Genomic DNA, 19224 nt, shown 5'->3' with positions numbered 1-19224 from the left:
GTGACCACGCACTTGGTGAAGTTTGTCAAAATTGAGCATTGGAATTCTCCTAACCCACACTGCAAGGCTACACTGTTAGCTTGAACTATGAGGGATACTGGTTCAAACCTTAATAAAGACATTGCAAGAGGCTCTGAACACCTCCACCAGTGACTGCGCCATGGCCACCTTTTACAAGAGATTTCTACAATTTGCCCAGTCGGCCAATTGTTCTGCCCCCTAAAACGCAAATTACTTTCCAGCCTGTGCCCGAGGGGTGAAAAGTTCTGGAGCACTTGGTGGCACTTTCATGCTTTTGCGTTGCTTGAGTGGGCAGAAAAGATTCAGAGGCCCAACTCCAAGTATGTCAATGGAGCTGCTGCTGAACGGTCTCAGCTGTGGAAGAATGCATTCGTGCGCCTGAGCTGAGAGCTGAGCATGCAGTCCAGGGCCGAAGTTGCTGCCAGTCGGTCAAGTGGAGTGGGACAGGGGTGGGTGGGGTTTCGGTCAGCCATGAAGTGCACTACACACTGGCCATCCAATTGGTGGCCAGCATTCTCTGGCATGTGTGAAGGGGCCTTCAGACCTAACCAAGAAAGGTTCTTAGGACACATATGCTAATCCACACGTCTGTCTCTTGGATCCTGCAGGAAGAGAACATCAGAATGTCTGATGATTTCGCGGTATGCCTCATGGCTTACAGGGAGCGGAGAAGAATAAGAATGCGGCAGAGGTGTCTGGCTCAGCAAAGGGAGGAGCACCTCCTTCATGATGAAGGAGCAGCAGGGCCTGCTGCACACATAGCTGAAGATCCACAGCGGGTCATCGCTCGTAGGTGGTTCGCTGGACCCAGGGTCTATAGACATGCTTGTCATTCCTGCAGATGACTGAGAACAAATGTCACCGAAGACTGCACATGTCTAGAGAACTGGTCAGTTACATATGCCACCTGCTGCAGGACTTGGTGCCATGGGGACATGGAGGGCATTCACTGCCAATGCCGTGGAAGTGACCACGATGCTCAATTTTTATGCCAGTGGCTCGTTCCAGGGCTCCACAGGTGACCTGTGTGGGATCTCACAAGCCTCCACCCACAAGTGCATCCAGGAGGTCACAGATGCCATCTTTGCGAAGGCACAGAACTTTGTGCATTTCACCCAGGATCAGGAATGCCGGGAAGCAAGGGCGCTGGGATTTGCACAGATCTCTGGTTTCCCACAGGTGCAGGTTGCAATCGATTGCACTCATGTGGCGCTTAGAACTCCGTGGCAACAAGCAGTCAACTACGTTCACCGCGAGGGCTTCCACTCACTGAATGTTCAGCTGGTGTGTGACCACCACAAATGCATCCTTCAAGTCTGTGCACGATCCCCAAGGGCGTCCACAATTCCTACATTCTTAGAAAGTCTCAGATCCCTGACATCTTCCAGGGTTCCCAGAGGCCGCAGGGTTGGCTCCTGGGCTACAAGGGTTACCCACAGAGGACGTGGCTGATGACGCCCGTATGGCAGCCTCAGACTTCAGCAGAGTGACGGTATACCGAAGCTCATGTCACAACCCGGACTTTGGTGGAGCAAATGATAGGCATCTTGAAAATGAGATTCCGATGTCTTGACAGGTCCAGTGAAGCACTGCAGTACTGTCCCAGAGGGTGTCACGCATCATCGTAGCTTTTTGTGCGCTACACAACCTGGCGCTGCAATGGGGGGAGGACCTAGCTGAGGAGGGAATGGAGCAGCTGCACGTCTCCTCCGATGAGGAGGACGTCGAAGGGGATGACGGTGATGAGGTCCTCAAAGATGAGGATGCCAGCGATGAGGCCATTGCACTGGCCAGACAAGGCAGGCATGCTCGGGAGGCCCTCATAGCCGCGAGATTTGTAGGGAATGATGACGAGATGCAGTGAGGACAGTCCTGACATCCTCACCTTGCATTTGTGAATGTTTGACTCCCGTCATGGAGACACAATGGAGGCCTTAACAATCACTAGATTCCAGGAGCAAAATGACAACATGCAGTGAGAACATTCCATAGATCTTCACATACCCTCTGACCCCCATCTGGCTGGTGGCAGCTCACTTGACTCTGTGATCAGGGTCATATCTTGGAGACACAGCTGTGAAACTTTAAATGCACCTGATCCTTTGCCAGCCTTCAGCACCTGTTCCCTTCAGGAGTAAACCGTCACCGGACGCAGATGCTGAAGAGATGGGGGCCAGCCCCACCTCAGAGGTTCTAAGAGCACACACAGAGAATGACGGAACTCTGTGATGCCCGCCCGTGACATTGTGGCAGCAATGACAAGCACTATCGAGGTGCAGGCATCATTAATGTTGGCATAGGAACTATAAAGGGCCATGGGGGTGGGTGGAAGGACATAGTTTGGTATAAGGGCTATAAAGGGACATGCTGGTGCATGAGGGGGTGTCATGAAGCTATTAATGTATATAATGTTATTAAGAAAGAGGTTTAGTCTGTGGGTGTGTCTTAATTGGATTAAAGCCAGTTAGCCTGTGTGCTTTGATGTATAGTAGTTTTGAGATGTAAACGCAGAGATAGAGGACATTTGCATTTTGTTGGATAGAACCTTTAAAGACTAGGGGTGAAATCTTGCACCTAGGAGACACCAATCAATATTTATATTATTAATAAAATTAGTACCATGAAAGGGGTTTTTAGTGGAGATTAGTTTGGGAATTTGTTAAAAAGTTATGACAGTAGTAAATCGTAGCCATGTGTATATGTTTAACTTGTGTAAATTAATAAATGTCTTGTAGTTGATATAAAAACCTCTTGAGAACTGGTGTTCTTATTCCTGAATTTATAGCTGCAACAGTTGTTTAAAGTTTCCCTCTGGGATTTTAAATAACTCAGCTTTTCACAACTGCTGTGTCATAACAGGGGGACATAGGTTGGCAGAGGGGCTGTAAGGGGCCATGGGTGGTGCGGTTGGAGAGGCGAGGGTGAAGGCTGGAGGGATGTTTCATGTTTTAATCTTTATTTTTAGATTTTGGACATGGGGCCTGTGTCTTGAGACAGGCCTTTCACCCAGCCTGCCTCCGCATGTAGTATCTCCTGATTTCTAATCCAGGCTGCCTCCCTGACTGAAAATTCAACATCCGGGCAGCCATTTTTAAAAGCTAGGTTCAGGGAGCCAGCTGTTCTCCCATCTCTGCACACCTGACCCAGGAGTAAAAACCTGGGCCTTTGTGTCCGACTTTACCAATACGTTAAAGGAATATCATTGCTCAGATGCTTCGTATATCAAGGAGGGAATTTAAACCTGAATTAAATTTGGGCAGTAACAGATGTCAGGTTCATTTTCCAGTTTCTGCAAGAAGTACAATATTGAGAATTTGAAATGAATGTGCAGTATTTCTTTTGTGAGCACTCACCATCCAATATTTGTCAACTAGCCTTATCCTCAGACCTACTCATCCCTACTGAACAAAGCTTTAATTCTCTCTTCATGCATTCCCTACTCCTAGAATCCAAAGGCACAGTCAGATTGCAGCAGCTGTCAGAAACTCACCCTACCTCACCAGCATGCCTCCACTGCCCATCGAGTGCCTGGACATAGATGGAGACTGGAGTAATCTTCCTATTATATTTGAAGACAGATATGTAGAATCTGTTTCCAAAGGTTGGTAATATTTCCTGACTTTTGCTTTTAGCCTCAGCCAATATATTACGCATGTATTATATAGACAGATCATTTTTATTTAATTATGTAAGATTATAACCTGGAAATTGATATTGTCACATTTCATGATTTTTAACCGCCTTGTTGGAAGAACTAAACTCAGCAGAGATTAAATTCCTAACATACAGTGCTCGGAAATCATGATTAGAATTTAGTCAAAAGGATTTAGATTCTGCTGAAGTGCCTGTCCATGATTACAATTCTTACTGCAGCAATTTTGAGCCAGTAGCATTTTTGAACACATCCCAGTGAAGACATGAGATCATTATCCTGGTTTGGCTTCATTCAAATGAGCCAGACCGGACACCCTTCTGAGGACCTAGCTAAATAGCAGTCGGTTTGATTGGCAACTGAACTAGTCAATCCTAGGACACAGAGGACAGGATAACAGAAAAATGACATAACTCCTTAGTGTAGCCAACATCTTTGGTTTAAATGCATTAACGACACAGTTGAAATAGTGAGCAGATGTATGCCAGGAAAATGCGTTAAATATTCATTCACTAAAATGGCCAACAGCAATTTCTAGCCTTACAAACCTATTAAATTCATTGCAGTTGCTGACAAACAAAAATTTCTGGCAGTGAAGTGTCTCACTCATGAGAGGAGAGAGGCTCACCGGCGTTTGAATGCCAGCTTGATTGCCTTTAGTAACCAAGATGTTGCAGCTACTGTCACTCAGTATTAACTTTAGTTTTTTTTTCCCTGGATAACAGGTTGTGCATTCAAGTCACTCACCAGGACTTAAACACATGGTCAAAGTGCGCACCCGTGTAGTGTAAGCCCACATACCCATTTCCTACTGCTGCCTGATGCAATGCACTATGCTCCTGCACCTCAGACTCATTAATCCCTCCAAGCTGTGAGCTGGCAAGGTTCTCATTTGTAATTCCACGTTAATTATAAAAGAAGGCCATTTACAGGGATCTACAGTAGGTTACCATTCTTTTTTCTTTTCTCTTGTTGGGACCAGGGATGGAGTAAATGACTCTCTTGTCTTTTAATTGGAATACTTCCACAGCATATGACTCTGTATACATTTGAACAGTAACAAATTTGCGTCTGTCGTAGATTCCTCCTGGGATATTGTGGCGCAGTTGTTTGCATAAGTTGTCTGAACATCTTATTTTTGTGTAAATTGATTCCACGTTTTCACAAATCTGTTTGTACAGTGGCATGACTCACATGTGTAATAATATCCGCTTGAGACCTGAACCAGGTATCGGTGTTTTTCATATTTCTTCAATCTCTCTGAGGGAAGACCAACAAACACAGTGAGATAGGCCTAGATGTGCTTAACATCACAATAATGTGAAGATGCAGACTACAGTTCACTTAATTCAGTCTATAGAGCTTAACTGTGAGTGATAATACAAAATAAGGAACACACCATGGTAACATGTACCAACAGGCCACCTTAGTTAAACAAGATGGTTTCTGACTATTCTCCAGCATTTCTAACCTCCTCCAATGTTGGCAAAAATTTTCACAGCTTTCCCTTTAACAACCCTGACTGCCTTCCTGTTCCGAATAGCCTAACTGCCAGCCTGTTTTCCAGTCTCGTTCTTATATCTTCTTTGTTCACAGCAATTAGAAAGGATCAAAGGTTTTGCAGTACAATGGGGCATGAGGTGTTTGCCGACACAGACTAATAAATTGGCTATTTGCAATCCACCAGCTAACAGAATCACAGCTAGCTCATTAGCATTTTAACTACCCCTTGCCTCAGCCTCTTGTTAATTTGCCTATAAGACCATGCTTTAAAAAAGCATAGCGTAACTATTTTTTTTTCCAGATTCTCTCAGTGGAAAATGATCAATAAAAAAAATTTCTGAACCATGACGAGCTGTCTCAAGCCTGTAGAAGAGCAGCAGTTTCGGACTAAATTAGAATCCCACTCTGGCTACAGATTAACTGGTGTGAGAAATGGAAGCATGTCCCAGTTGTAGTAGGGCAGCATTCTGAGGCTGGGGTTGACACGTGTCGATGGGCTAAAGTAGAGTCGAAAAAAAAGGAGGGGGAGAGGCAAGAAAATATGTCCTGCTTAGTCGGTAAATGTACTCCAGAGGTGCAACTGTTAGCTTGATCGATGCACACTCTTCTGCTATGGCATAAGCATTTACTCTGAAGTGTATGCCTATTTTTACATGATAAATAAATAATGACTGGAATATTTTTTAAACAAGGTTTGCGTTGTGTGTTGTTTATTTTGAGTGTGTCTAAGAGGGAGTCAAAATTTGAGGTGAAGTGATGCTTAGATCAAACAAAAACTTGTACTGTTGATGCGATCTGCCCTCTGCAGCCACCTAGTGGTGCTAGGATAAATGAATACTATTGGTACTTAAAGAGAAATTTCAAAGACATTATGATCCACAATCATAGCCAAGGAAGAGGCCATTTAGCACTTTGTGTTTGCCATGTTCCTTCCAAAAACAATCCCATATTAATCTAAGATAAAAGGAAAAAACTGTGGATGCTGGAAATCTGAAATAAAGACAGAAAATGCTGTAAAAATTCTGCAGCTCTGGCAGCATTTTTGGAGAGAAGAACAGAGTTAACGTTTTGTGTCTCACTGTCCTGCTGTTCCTCCATAGCCCTGAATCACCATCTTATTTCAATATTTTTCTACTCTTGCCTAAAAAGAAGCTGTGGTGTCCGCCTCAATTACTATTGATGGCAAAACATTCCATCCTACAATAATTAAATGGTATAATAGCATACTGACGCATAAAAGCTTACCACTACTTTCTCCTTTCCACTCTTTTAAACCCAGTTAAAATAAATGGGAGAAGGCCATTGGGGGAAAGGACTTCAGCTACAAGTGCTAAGTAGGTGCTCTAAAAACAGATAATGCCAGAAACACAAAGCAGGTCAGGCAGCATCTATAGAGAGGAAAATGATTAATGTTTCAGGTCGATGACCTTTGATCAGAAGTATTTGCTTGCATCTCATAGCATAATTTCAAGGCCTAAACTTTTTCACATGTATGCTTTCTATCCTTTGCTATTTTTAGACTTATATCAACTGATGCACTTATTTATTTCTCTGTTCCAGTTAGTGACCACAGGAAAATACTTATCATCATGATGATTGTTCTGATCCCCAGATGATATTACGACTGGACAAGCCTGATCCCAGGGTGGAACCCAGCTTGATAGATCCTAACTTTTATTTGTTTGTTTAGATATGTGGAGAGGGGCTACTGAACAGAGTCACTGGAGTCAGCTAATGAACTTTTAACAAAAGAATAAAATATTTATTAAACAAGATGAACTATGTTATACTCCTTTACCTACAAGTAACTTTTACAGATATATACAGATTTGTAAGGATAACACAAGTTACAAAAAGGTATCTTATACTCTAATGTTCACATTAAGTACACGGTCCATGTAAGGCGACCTGTGGTCAGGCACACTACACTCTGAAACAAAGTGACGGAATCCACCTCAACCAGATGCTATGGATCTCTCATCAACTTCCCCCAGACACTTGTCTCACCATGAGCCAACTGGTCTCACTGCACTCCATCTTTCACACGAGGGTTTCTAATCTTCACTCTCCAAGAACTTGCTTTGAAATCTTCTCCCAAACCGATGCTTTCTCTCAGATGCCTTCTGCGAGGGTTCACCTCCGGGATTTTGAACTCTCCTTCCGATGTTCCTCTCCCCTGGATCACCACATGCATTCAAACCATCTTCCAAACATACTCTCTCACTGACTCAGCTGTCAACAGTACACACTGCTTCACATATCCATAGCAAAGAGTTACAGACCTTCAGTTGTCTCTTTGGACTTTCTTGCCTCTCGAAAGCTGTTCTCACTTTAAATCTGCTTTCTGCAGCTTTTGTCTCTTTAAATCCGAAGCTTGGAGCCTTTCTCTCTGCTCCTCTTAACTTCACTTAACAGGACCTTTTCTAGGTTCCTTCCCTTCCCTTTGATTAGAAGGTCTTCTTGGGACTTTCTCCTGTTCCACTCCCCTGGATTATAGGGCTTTTTCTTTAGCTTGGGACTGGCTACCTTTTTCTCTAGTCTCTCCTGCAGCTTTCAAAACCAACTGAACTCAAACAGCTTCCAAATCAAAACTGCTGTATATAGTTTCTTCCATATGTCTGTGGGAGAGACCTGCCTATCTGGACCCTTGTTGCTCGGCAACAGCCCAGGTTCTCTACTCTTGTTTGTTTAACTTAGCTGCACCAGTCATAAAGCTCTCATTAGAAATGCAGGCATCTTTTAAAGTGAAACTAAAACTCAACTTGACCTCTTCTTAACACATAGATGAAGAAATACAAACCAAATTTAAACATTTAAGTTAAAACTCATTCCTAACACCCACAAATACCAATATAACTTACTTAAGCTATCTCTATTTTCTATTATCTTTCCCTTTGGAGGAAAGAAAGCTTCACAACAGTGAAGGTATCTTTATAATGGCCTTACATTCGCCTCACACAAACTTAACATCATATACCTCAGAACAACTTATTATCTATCATACAAATAAATTTTCCATTTTCTGTCACAACTACACATCATATTGTACAGTTACAAAAACGTACTTAAACAAAGCCAATAAATGTAATAAGATTAGAAGAATTTGTACGTGGTAGCATTACCATAACTCAACACTTATGTTTCTTTTTCGTCTCATTCCCAGTCTTTAACTCAGCAAAAATATATTTCATTTAAGTCTACAGCCCAATCATCCTTTTCGTTCGCTGTAGGTGTAATTCCATCCTCAAGCTCATTTTTCAAATTCAAATGTGGTAAATTCTCATTTTGATTTAGCAAAGTCAAAATAGCATTTTTGTACATTAACATTTCATTTCTTCTCTGGTCAAAATCTCTTTTCGCCATTTCAAGGATGTTACTGAGATGCTTTTTTATGCTCACACAAGAGGGTTTCATATTCCTGCTTGGTTTGATCTTTAAACTTTTTATGATATTGTTTCTCACAACCCCGGGCAGGATCTTTAGGTGGGAGGGGGGGGGGGGGGGGGGGGGTGGACGGCGGGACGGCGGGGGGCTCGCTTGCTGACACGTAAAATGATTTGGGTTGGCGTCGGGCGGAACTCAATTCAGCAAAGAGTTTTTATTCACAGGAACAACTTGAACTTGATATGGACTCCATATCACACATCTTCTCTTTCATCTTCTCCAGTTTGTATTGAAGTTCGAGAATCTCATTGCTCTTTCCATGACGAAGTTGTAACAGTTCATTAGTTTTAGGTTTTTAATTCTGCATTCAACCAATTATTCTGATTTACCAACAATTCCTTTTCTTATTCAAGGCATTTTTCACAATATTTCATAGCAACTACTGATGCTTGAAATTCATCCAGTTTTAACTGAAGATTGACCTTTGTTATATTTGCTTCTACAAGTTTATCATTTAGACATTTCAAGTCCTCACTCAAGGGCTCTACTTTCTATGACTGATTCTCAATTGATCTCATGAATTTTCTTCTTTCATTAGCAATCTCCTCTTTCATATATGAAAGTTGGCTTTCTACATTAATCAGGTTTTCCTTCAATTGCTTGTTATCTGCAATAAGTGTTTCATTTTTGGCCACAGCAGTCTTCTGAAGTTTTTTTCGATCAGCATGATTAACCGCCTGCTACAATACAGTCATCGCCACATTACTGTCTCCACTAGCCAAGTCATTACTCACAATAAAATCCACCCCTTCAATAGGTGATTTAGGAATAATTCCCACCGTAAGAATTCCATTTACAAAGTGACTTTTTAAGTTAACGTTACACAAAGAAACAGGTTCAAAAATTCCATTACTACCTCAAATCAACACTTTTTCTTTCACAAAACTACCTGGACCACAAATTGTATCATCAGCCACCTCAATGATTGATCTGTCGATGTATCTCTCAAAATTTTAATCTGTTTACTTATTTTGTTGGAGGATGACTCCAGATGTTGTGTTGCCTTTTAAGAACATCCAGGCCTTCTAATAACCTGACTTCCTTCTCCAGTAATCAAAGAAGAATTCTCTGGACCACCCTGAACCATGTTCCCCTTTCCTGTATGTTCTGAGGAAACACGTTTCACCTGTACTATTGCTACAGTTTTAACCATCGTTTCCTGGAGATTCTTTTGGCATTCCTACTACTGCAATAGGGTTACCATTTAATCTCCAGCAATCTACCCTAACACGTCTCAATTTGTTACAATGAAAACAGTTAGGCTTTCAAATCTCACTTCCACCCTCAGCACCTTACTTTCTGGTCTGAGGAAAAATTTCCTGAGAATTCCCAACTGTTCCTTCTCTGCCTCGGCTTCCTTTCTTTCACTTTCCCATCATCTATCCTTCTCGGGTTTATGGGAATGACTGGAAAAGGGTTTAGAGTTATGGACGAGTTCATAATCATTGCCATCTGCACTGCCTGTCTAGCTGTTTTAATCTTCTGGTCTTCAACGTGGGTTCTAACCACAAGAGGAAGTGGATCTTTAAATTCTTCCAGGAGAATTATTTCTCTAAGGGCTTCATACGTTGTCTCTACCTTTAATGCCCGTTTCCAAAAGTCAAAATTACTTGGCTTTACCCTCTCAAACTCAATATAGATCTGCCGAGGCTGTTTCCTAATGTTGTGGTGCCTTCTAAGAGTCAACCACAGGAGACTCAGATACATATTAATGATTGTTTTATTCAAGCAAATGCAGGGAGAGTCTGCCTTAGTCTAGCTAAAACAGAACTCTACCGATTATAGGAAAACTAACATTTTTATGCACAACTAGTCAGATACACATTGCATTATTCAAATTCTAATCTTGTCAGTACATAATCACATGATAAGCAGATGTCTCCAGTCCCTGATACTGTTTGTCTTTACTGTTATCTGTTTATCTTCATCCCCCCTTCTGTCTCCTAAACCAGTTAATCTCTGAAAATCCCGAGGGTCTTTCTGGAGATTTTGGCTAATATCGGCCCTTATGGTGTACAAGGTTCGCCTGGAGAATTCTGCTGACCGTAGGTTTTACTAATAAAAGTTCCTGTTTAACTCTTGCACACCCCCCTTTTGGCCCTTGGCCTAGTCCAAGGTAGCCAATTCAGAGGCACTGTCCTTTCCTATTACGTTCTGCTCCCATTGATACTGGCCAGATATCCAGCTTAGGGTTGTAAAGGGACTGGGTCAGACCACCTGTACTAATCAGCCCTTCAATTTAGGCCCCTGATTTAACACTTTGTCGCCCCAATTTTAAAATCCCTATCACCATTCCCTGTGCGACCTCCTGGTGCGATAGATCAGGCATGTTAAATATAAAAATAATAACAGCTGGGCAATAACCAGAGCATGGGAGGTAATCCGATTCCATGGGTGTATCTGTACATTCAATCCCCAATTCCACAGTTTCTCCCACCAGGTGGTAGAGTCTATTTGTCTAATGTAATCAGTTAAGGCTCGAGTCTGTTGCTGGAGTGTATAATATGTCCTATACACTCACTGGGCCTTATCCCAGATTGGGTTGAGGTGTTCGGGCAATAATGGGATAGCATAGGAGAACTGGCTCAGATACTGCATTGGGTTGTCTTTTACACTTTCCACAGCTTGAACATTAATTGTTCCTCTCTTATATATTTTAACCAGTTCTGTCTTCCCCACTCTTGCCGGCACCTGTGGGTGTAAGCACACTCAATGGTTGTATATGGGGCATGACCAGTTGTTCACATACCAGAACGCTTGCTGCCATGTGGTAATACAATACCTCCCATTACCCACGTATGCAACGTGGTTTGGCTCTTTTGAAACCCATATAGTCTCCAATGTACAATTGGCTGTAACATTAAATCCGCACCTTGCCTCTTCTGTTTCGTATATCAGATGAGTGCATACGATTGAGGTGGTTTCTATACTGCATCCATCTAATGAAGTACTAACCATACTACCCTCTATCTCTACTGCGTATGGCGGTATATTGTGGTATCTTACATAATGGGGAGAACTTTCTCCCCGTCAGGAGGGTTGTGTGGGGGCAGGCGCGGAGCCGAGCGGCTGCGTGCCACCATTTTACATGGGTGGGCCAAATAAGGCGCGCCCAGTGTGATGCACACAGAGGTGACTCAGGGAGATTAGGTTTAAGTTTAAACAGCCTAATAAAGTGTTGTAAAAAGTTTTATGACATGTCCTCTCATGTGAAACTGTCACATGAGCTGGGACATGTGCATTAATTTTAATAACATTTTTTCTGAAATGTTTAAATCATTCATGAAACTTCATCCCGCCCGTGGGCTTGTTGTCTGCCCGCCAACCTTAAGGTTGGGTCGACAGCTTTCTCAATAGACTTAATTAATTCATTAATGGCCTTAACAGGCTTTTGATAGTTCGGCGGGCGCGCAGCCGAGTCGGTCCGACGTCACCCCGCGTCATTTTATGCCTCAGCGAGCGGGCCCCGCCCCCGCTTGCCGAGCTGAAGATTCAGCCCAATGATTCCCCTTGGTTACCCCTATGTTCTCTACCCTATATAACACTCTGCTGGGTTTTGACTTGGGTATAATGGGTATCAACAAGACAATGCCTATCAACATGTGATTATCCATTATACACTCAGCATCATTTCCGTACACACCTGTTAAGCCCCTGAGTTGGCAACTAGTCAAATTGTGATTGTGTTGTAAAAGGGTAAAAAGATGTGCATTTGTTACTCATAAAAGGGACCAGACCCTCATGAATTTGTCTCAAATTTTCTCGTGTTCGCTCAAGCACCCAAAATCCATAGGTACTACAGACATTGTTCCTATTTGAATCATCCGAGATATACTTACCCATTCCAATTAATTTGTTAATAATTCCCGCATGACCCTCCAGCACAGTAGTCAAGCTCTGAACTATGCATGTCGAGTCTTGGTCTGTGCCTGGTTGACTCCCATGGATCCCTTGCCCCTTTTCTAAAATTTTCTTAAGCTGTGAACTTAAGGTTCGGACTGTTTGGTCCATAGTAGCTAGGTTGATGAAATTAACTACCAAGGTTCCTATTTTAAGCACTGTATCGACACCATTTACCAGGCTGCACTTCAGCCGCTTCTTTCCCTGGGCCATTGGCCATGTTCCACCATTGAACTGAGCTGCTTCTATCACAAACTGACCCATTAAGACCGTATACAGTGCTTGAGTATGAGTTGAGCACCATCGGGGCAGAGTTATGTCGGAAATGTTTAGGACCACAGGTACCAGCTCATGGTGTACATTTTCATACAAGATCTTATTATCATTAATCAGCACATGTCCACTTTCCGGTCCTGGGCTTAATGTCGGACAAGGTGGGTCAGTTGGCGTGGTCTGTGGGGTTTTAAATGCATCTTCTGGGACCGATTGTCCTGTTGTTGTGAAAGGTGGTGAAGTGGATGTAACAATCCTTTCCTTGGGATAAATTCTCCACGTCCATCTATTATCGTCCTGTGCCTGCGTTCATCTATTATTGTCATCCAGACCACAAGTGTCCCATGTTGGGTGTTGCACTCTGCATTGCTTGTGGTATACCATAGTCCCGTCTGTGGTGTTTGTCAGGCAGTATTTCCCATTCCCTCTGTTAGGATTACCAATCCCACGAGTATTGGTGTGGTAGTTAACATTCTGTAAATTACACAAATAACCATCCCGGTTGTCACCGGTCGGTCGAGATTAGTTCTGTAAAATAAGATCAGTTAGTAACATGCTTCAGTTGCGACCAGTGCTTCCAGCGCTCATTCTCTTTCATATCCACACAGGCGCAAAAGTCGCTAATCGTTATTATCTCATAAACTCCTATCCACTTGGGAGAAAAACCTGATTTCTCGGGTGTCACCTTCACCATTACCTTATCTCTCAATTTCGGCATGTCATGGGAGGGCCGCCACCCCCCCTCACTTCTTTCCTGGTCCACTATCTCCTGCTACTGCCTCACCTCGGACCTCAATTTCTTAAGCTGTCTACACAACTCTACAATGCACCTTCTTGTCCTGTCTTTCAATGGCTCAGTACCTTCACTTCCCATGGCGGTTCTCTCTGGGAGTTGCTTAACTCTGCATGCGGTCATGGTGTTAATCCGGTGGTCCTATGTTTTGTAGCTCGCAGGCACATTAATATAATCATCTATTTAGCCTTTTTCCAGCTTTCCCTTTACCTGTAACCATCTTGTGGTAAATTGTTCTTCAGCAATTTTTCTCCTTACCCTTCAATTGCCTCATCTACAGATTCCTTATACTTTTAACTTTAAGTTTTTTTACTCCCTCTGACCATGATCATCCTAAGATTCTCTTGAGGTCATTTTCTCTATTGCCTTGATCATTTAAAATGTTTCCTTACCCTTTATGCCATATTAACCATTCCATGTCAACGGCAACCTCTGTCTCTAGATCTTTGCTGATCTCTCCCTGTGCGGTTCCAATGTCTCAGGTGATGGCCAGATTATCAAATTCAGTTCTCTTAAACAGTTGTATATTATGTCCTCTTACCCTAACACTATCCCCTACCCTTAATCATTCCCTCATACCATTTTACACATGCAAGCTACCATCTAATCTCTTTCAGGTTGTCTGGAGAGACTTTACAGTGCAATAAAGTAGTCTCAGAACGTTTTAAAACAGAAATCAAACAATTCTATTTGATTCCAGGCATTAACATGTTTTGCTTCCTTATCTTCTCCTCCGACAACATTTTATTTTCTCAAAAGTAACCCACTAGATTGTGTCAAACCTTTTTTTCATTTTAGTATTATCCCAGATTCGTTAACTCTACCAAAAACTGGATTCTGCCAAACTTTGTCAAGGTCTTGAGCTTAACTTTATATTTTGGGAATAAACTTACAAATACAAAAAGCTTGCAGCATTTGAATTAGTATCAATTGTTGTCAAACCCTTTAAAATAAAAATTCCCTTTTGAGGACTTTAGATGGAACCAAACCTCAATTTTTAAAACTTTGTAAGAACTGTAATTTACACTATCAAAATTAAAACAACCACTTTCTCATGTGTATAAATTTGTATCCAGATTAAAAGTCCCACATATTCATCAACATGTCTTGGATAGCACCCTAGTTATTCAAAAGTAACCTGCTAAATTACACTGCACTTTTCACATCTCAAGATTGTCCCAAATTCACATAACAGTGCAGTTGGGATGCAGATTTCCTTTCCTATTTAATTCATCTCTTCAAAAGAAATCCCTTTTTTATCTATAGAAACCACCTAGACCGTGTGTTTATGGCTTTTGGTTTTCCTAGAATCCTTTTGAATTTCAGGCATTTTTTAACAACGGCTGGTTCATCTCAGCAAAGGAAAACCCTGTTTTATCTTCACAATTGGAATTGCGATTTTGCCGAAAATGTCAACTCGAACCTTATACTCAAAACATTGGAATGTTTGAGTGTACTTTCCCTTTAATCTAACGTGAGGCTTTTGACTCTCAAGTGCTGAACTCCACACACACATGACAATTTAGGGAAGAAAACACATTAAGCTCATATACAAACACTTTATTGCACACAGATATATAAAGATACATTATTATAACATTGAACTTAATGACTTAAAGCTTTCACACTCTAAACAAAGCTTAAGTTGCAGATGGGGGGGAATAAAGGGATCTTGGAGGCTCCATCTACAGGGACAATCAAACCGACTGAAGCTCACATTTCCTCTGCTCCTGCCTGTCACTGCTCATTAACCCCCCTAGGGGTACCCTCTCTCTCTCTCTCTCTTTCTCTCTCTCTCCAGCACCAGCAGCTACTGTGACTTAGATCAACTCATTTATCTCCAACCCTGATTGCATTTTATTTATGTGTTCGTACTCTGCGCGGATGCCACTGGCACAGTCTTCTATTTGCGCAGATACCACAAGCACAAATTTGGCAACCTTTCAGCCCCTCCATGGATACCACCAGCGCGAAGTTGGCTACCTTTCAGCCCCTGTGTGGATACCAACGGTGTGGATTTGGCCCTTTCCTAGCAACCTCCCTTCTCTCAGCGCTCCCTGTACTGAGTTCTTCTTTAGATTCTTTGATACTCAACTGGACCATCACCAGGTTGGATTGCTGCACTAACTGTGAATGGTAAGTAAACTATACTCACCTGTTTTGCAGTGCCTCTCCGACAGTTCGAGATGAGTATCCTGCTGACTACGCAAGATGTTGTGGTGCCTTCTAAGAATTGACCACAGGAGACTCAGATACAGCTTAACGATTGTTTTATTCAAGCAAACACAAGGAGGGTCTGCCTTAGACTAGCTAAAATAGTACTCTACCGATTACAGGAAAACCAACTTTTTTTATACACAACTAGTCATGTACGCATTGCATTATTCAAATTCTAATCTTGTCAGTACATAATCATATGATAAGCAGATGTCTCCAGTCCCTGACGCTGTTTGTCTTTACCCTCATCTGTTTATCCTTATCCCCCTTCTGTTTCCTAACCAGTTAACCCCTTATCATCCCCAAGGTCTTTCTGGAGATCTGCTAATATCGGCCCTTATGGTGTACAAGGTTCACCTATATAATTCTACTGACCTTTGGTTTTACTAATATAAGTCCCTGCATAACTCTTACACTTATATTCTGAAATTTCTGTCTGTATGCCTCAGGGACTAACTCGTATGCACTCAGAATAGCCTTTTCTACTGCATCATAGTCCTCCGATACCTCTTCTGACAGTGAAGCATAAACGTCATGAGCTCTACCTACCAACCTACTCTGTAAAAGTAATGTCCAGGTTCCTTTTGGCTAGTTAATTTGCCTAGCTACCTTTTCAAATGAAGTAAAAAAATACCTCTACATCCCTTTCCTCAGTCTTTGGGAGAGCTTGCACAAACTTAAACAACACACCACTAGGCTTTGGGTTGAACGTTTTTTCATCATCAGAACCTTCCTCAGCACCTGAGATCTCTTTTTTAAAGCCCAGCCTTTTAAGCTGGTATTCCCTTTATTGTTCGTTCTCTCTTGCCTGAAATTCCAGTTCCAGCTTCCTTAACTCCTTTCCTCTTTCCTTTTCCTCCCTTTCTCTTTTCTTTTTCTTTTGTCTCCAATTCAAGTTTTTTCAGTTCCTTTTCATGTTCAATTTGCTTCATTCACAACTGGATCTTAGCTAACTCAATTGACTCACCCCCTGGAGAACTTGGTCTCTCTATTATCCCTTTCAATTTTAAATGCTGTGTTATTATCTCAATCATGTCTGTTTCTTTGCCCCCTCAGGTAATTCTGACTCCAACTTATCCACTAATTCCATTAACTTACTCTTGGTTAATTTCTGTAAACCAGCCAGAGTTACATTTTCCTCCTGTAAAAAAAGCCATTTTGAATTCCAACTAGTATAATATACCTCACAGCAACTCCAATTCCAATGTCTAGTACATGTAAAAAGATTCACAGATCCCACCAATGTTCAATGATTTCCAATTCCACCTTATAATGATAATCCCAAACCAATTATTATTCTACATCCAATCACCCGCTGTCTGCATTTCAAATCCTGCAAAAGCCCCTACTGTGTTATCCCTAGCTGATATTACCACTAGACAAGCCTGATCCCAGGGTGGAACCCAACTTGATAGATCCTAACTTTTATTTGTTTATTTAGATACATGAAGAGGGGCTGTTGAACAGTCACCAGAGTCAGCTAATGAACATTTCACAAAAGAATAAAACATTTATAAACAAGAAAAGATGAACTATATTACAATACTCCTTCACCCACAAGTAACTATTACAGATATATACAGATTTGTAAGGATAATACAAGTTACAAAAGCTATCTCATACTCTAATGTTCATAGTAAGTACACAGTCCATGTAAAGCGATCTATGGTCAGACACACCACATTCTGCAACCAAGAGGAGAGTTTTCTCCCTGTTGAGGAGGGGGGGTGGGGGGGGGGGTTATGCGGTGGCGGGTGCTGAGCCGATTGGCGCCCACAATTGGCTGGGCACCGCCATTTCACATGGGCGGGCCAATTAAGGCCCACCCAGCGTGACAAGCGCACGGAAGCACTGAGTGCTCCCTGTACGGGTTGGGGGGTGCATCAGTCGGGAGTGCACTCTTTCGCTCATGTGCGCAAAAGAGCGTGCCTCAGGGAGATTAGTTTTAAGTTTAAACAGTCTAATAAAGTGTTGTAACAATTTTTATGACATGTCCCCTCATGTGAAACTGGCACATGAACTGGGACATGTGCATTAATTTTAATAAAAATTTTTCTGAAAATTTTAAATCATTCATGAAACCTCATCCCACCTGTGGATGAGGTTCCATGAAAAATGTGAAGCCCTCCTGGGTTCTTCGCCTGCTCGCCAACCTTAAGGTTGGACGGGCAGCTCAACTCATTGCCTTAATTGCTTTCTATCAGGCCTTAATAGGCCATTGACAGTTCGGCAGGCATGCAGCCGGCTCGGCTGCACGCCCGCCAAACTGAAAATCTAAATGACGCACCGTGACATCGGGACGCATGCCCAACGTCACCCCGCGTCATTTTACGCCTCGGTGAGCAGGCCCCGCCCTTGCTCGCCAAGCCGAAGATGCTGCCCCAAGTGACAGATGCCACTTCAACCAGCTACTATGGTTCTCTTATCAACTCCCCCACCCCCCCAGACGCTTATCCCACCATGAGCCAACCGGTCTCACTGAACTCAGTCTTTGATACAAAGGTTTCCAATCTCCACTCACCAAGAACCTGCTTTGGAATCTTCTCCCAAACCAACGCTTTCTCTCAGATGCCTCCTGCAATGGATCACCTCCAGGGTTTTGAACTCTCCTTCCAATGTTCCTCTCCCTTTGGTCACATGCATTCAAGCTGCCTTCCATACACCGTCTCACACTGACTCAGCCGTCAACAGTACACCACTGCTTCACGTGGCCATAACAAAAAGTTATAGACCTCCAGTTGTCTCTTTGGACCTTCTTGCCTCTAGCTGTTCTTGCTATAAACCTGAAGCTTGGAGCCTTTCTCCCTGCCCCTCACTCTTAATTTCATTTCACAGGACCTTTTCCAGGTTTCTATCCTTCCCTTTGACTAGAAGTTCTTCTTGGGATTTTCTCCTGTTCCACTCCCCTTGATTTTAGGGTACTTTCTTTAGCTTGGGACTGGCTATCTGTCCCCTTTTCTCCAGTCTCCCCTGGCAGCTACTTTCAAATCCAAATGAACTCAAACAGCTTCCAAGTCAAAATTGCTGTATCTAGTTTCTTCTGTGTGTCTGGGGGAGGGACCTGCCTCTCTGGACCCCTCTTGCTAGGCAACAGACCAGTTTCTCTACTCTTGTTCGTTTAAGTTAAAATGAAACTAAAACTCAACTTGACCCCTTCTTAACACACAGATACAGAAATACAAACCAAATTTAAACATTAAAGCTAAAACCCATTCCTAACACCCACAAGCACAAATATAACTTACTTAAACTATCTCTATTTCCTAACATGATTCTTTTCAGTGGCATTGAAAATAATAGTTGTTTTTGCAAATTAGTGAAACCACAGCTCGAAGGGTTTCCATGCTGAGGCCATTGAACTCTTATGCCACAAAAACAGAAAATGCTGGAAAAACTCAGCAGGTCTAGCCGCATCTGTGGA

The 19224-nt window shown here is 42.5% G+C and overlaps 1 protein-coding gene across 4 annotated transcripts in view; it reads left to right on the top strand.

Annotated features, from left to right (window-relative positions):
• fam135b (family with sequence similarity 135 member B) overlaps positions 1-19224 on the top strand; it is a 471310-nt gene that overhangs the window by 372884 nt on the left and 79202 nt on the right. For all 4 annotated transcript variants that reach the window (XM_078540962.1, XM_078540963.1, XM_078540961.1 and 1 more), the window contains one exon: positions 3468-3622. In XM_078540962.1, the coding sequence (XP_078397088.1) occupies positions 3468-3622 (155 nt within the window). The remainder of the gene's footprint in view (positions 1-3467; positions 3623-19224) is intronic.

The sequence above is a fragment of the Cetorhinus maximus genome, chromosome 4 (assembly GCF_964194155.1).
Source record: "Cetorhinus maximus chromosome 4, sCetMax3.hap1.1, whole genome shotgun sequence".
NCBI lineage: Eukaryota > Metazoa > Chordata > Chondrichthyes > Lamniformes > Cetorhinidae > Cetorhinus > Cetorhinus maximus.
Note: the sequence above shows the minus strand (reverse complement) of the source record. Positions and strands in the feature narration are given on the sequence as shown.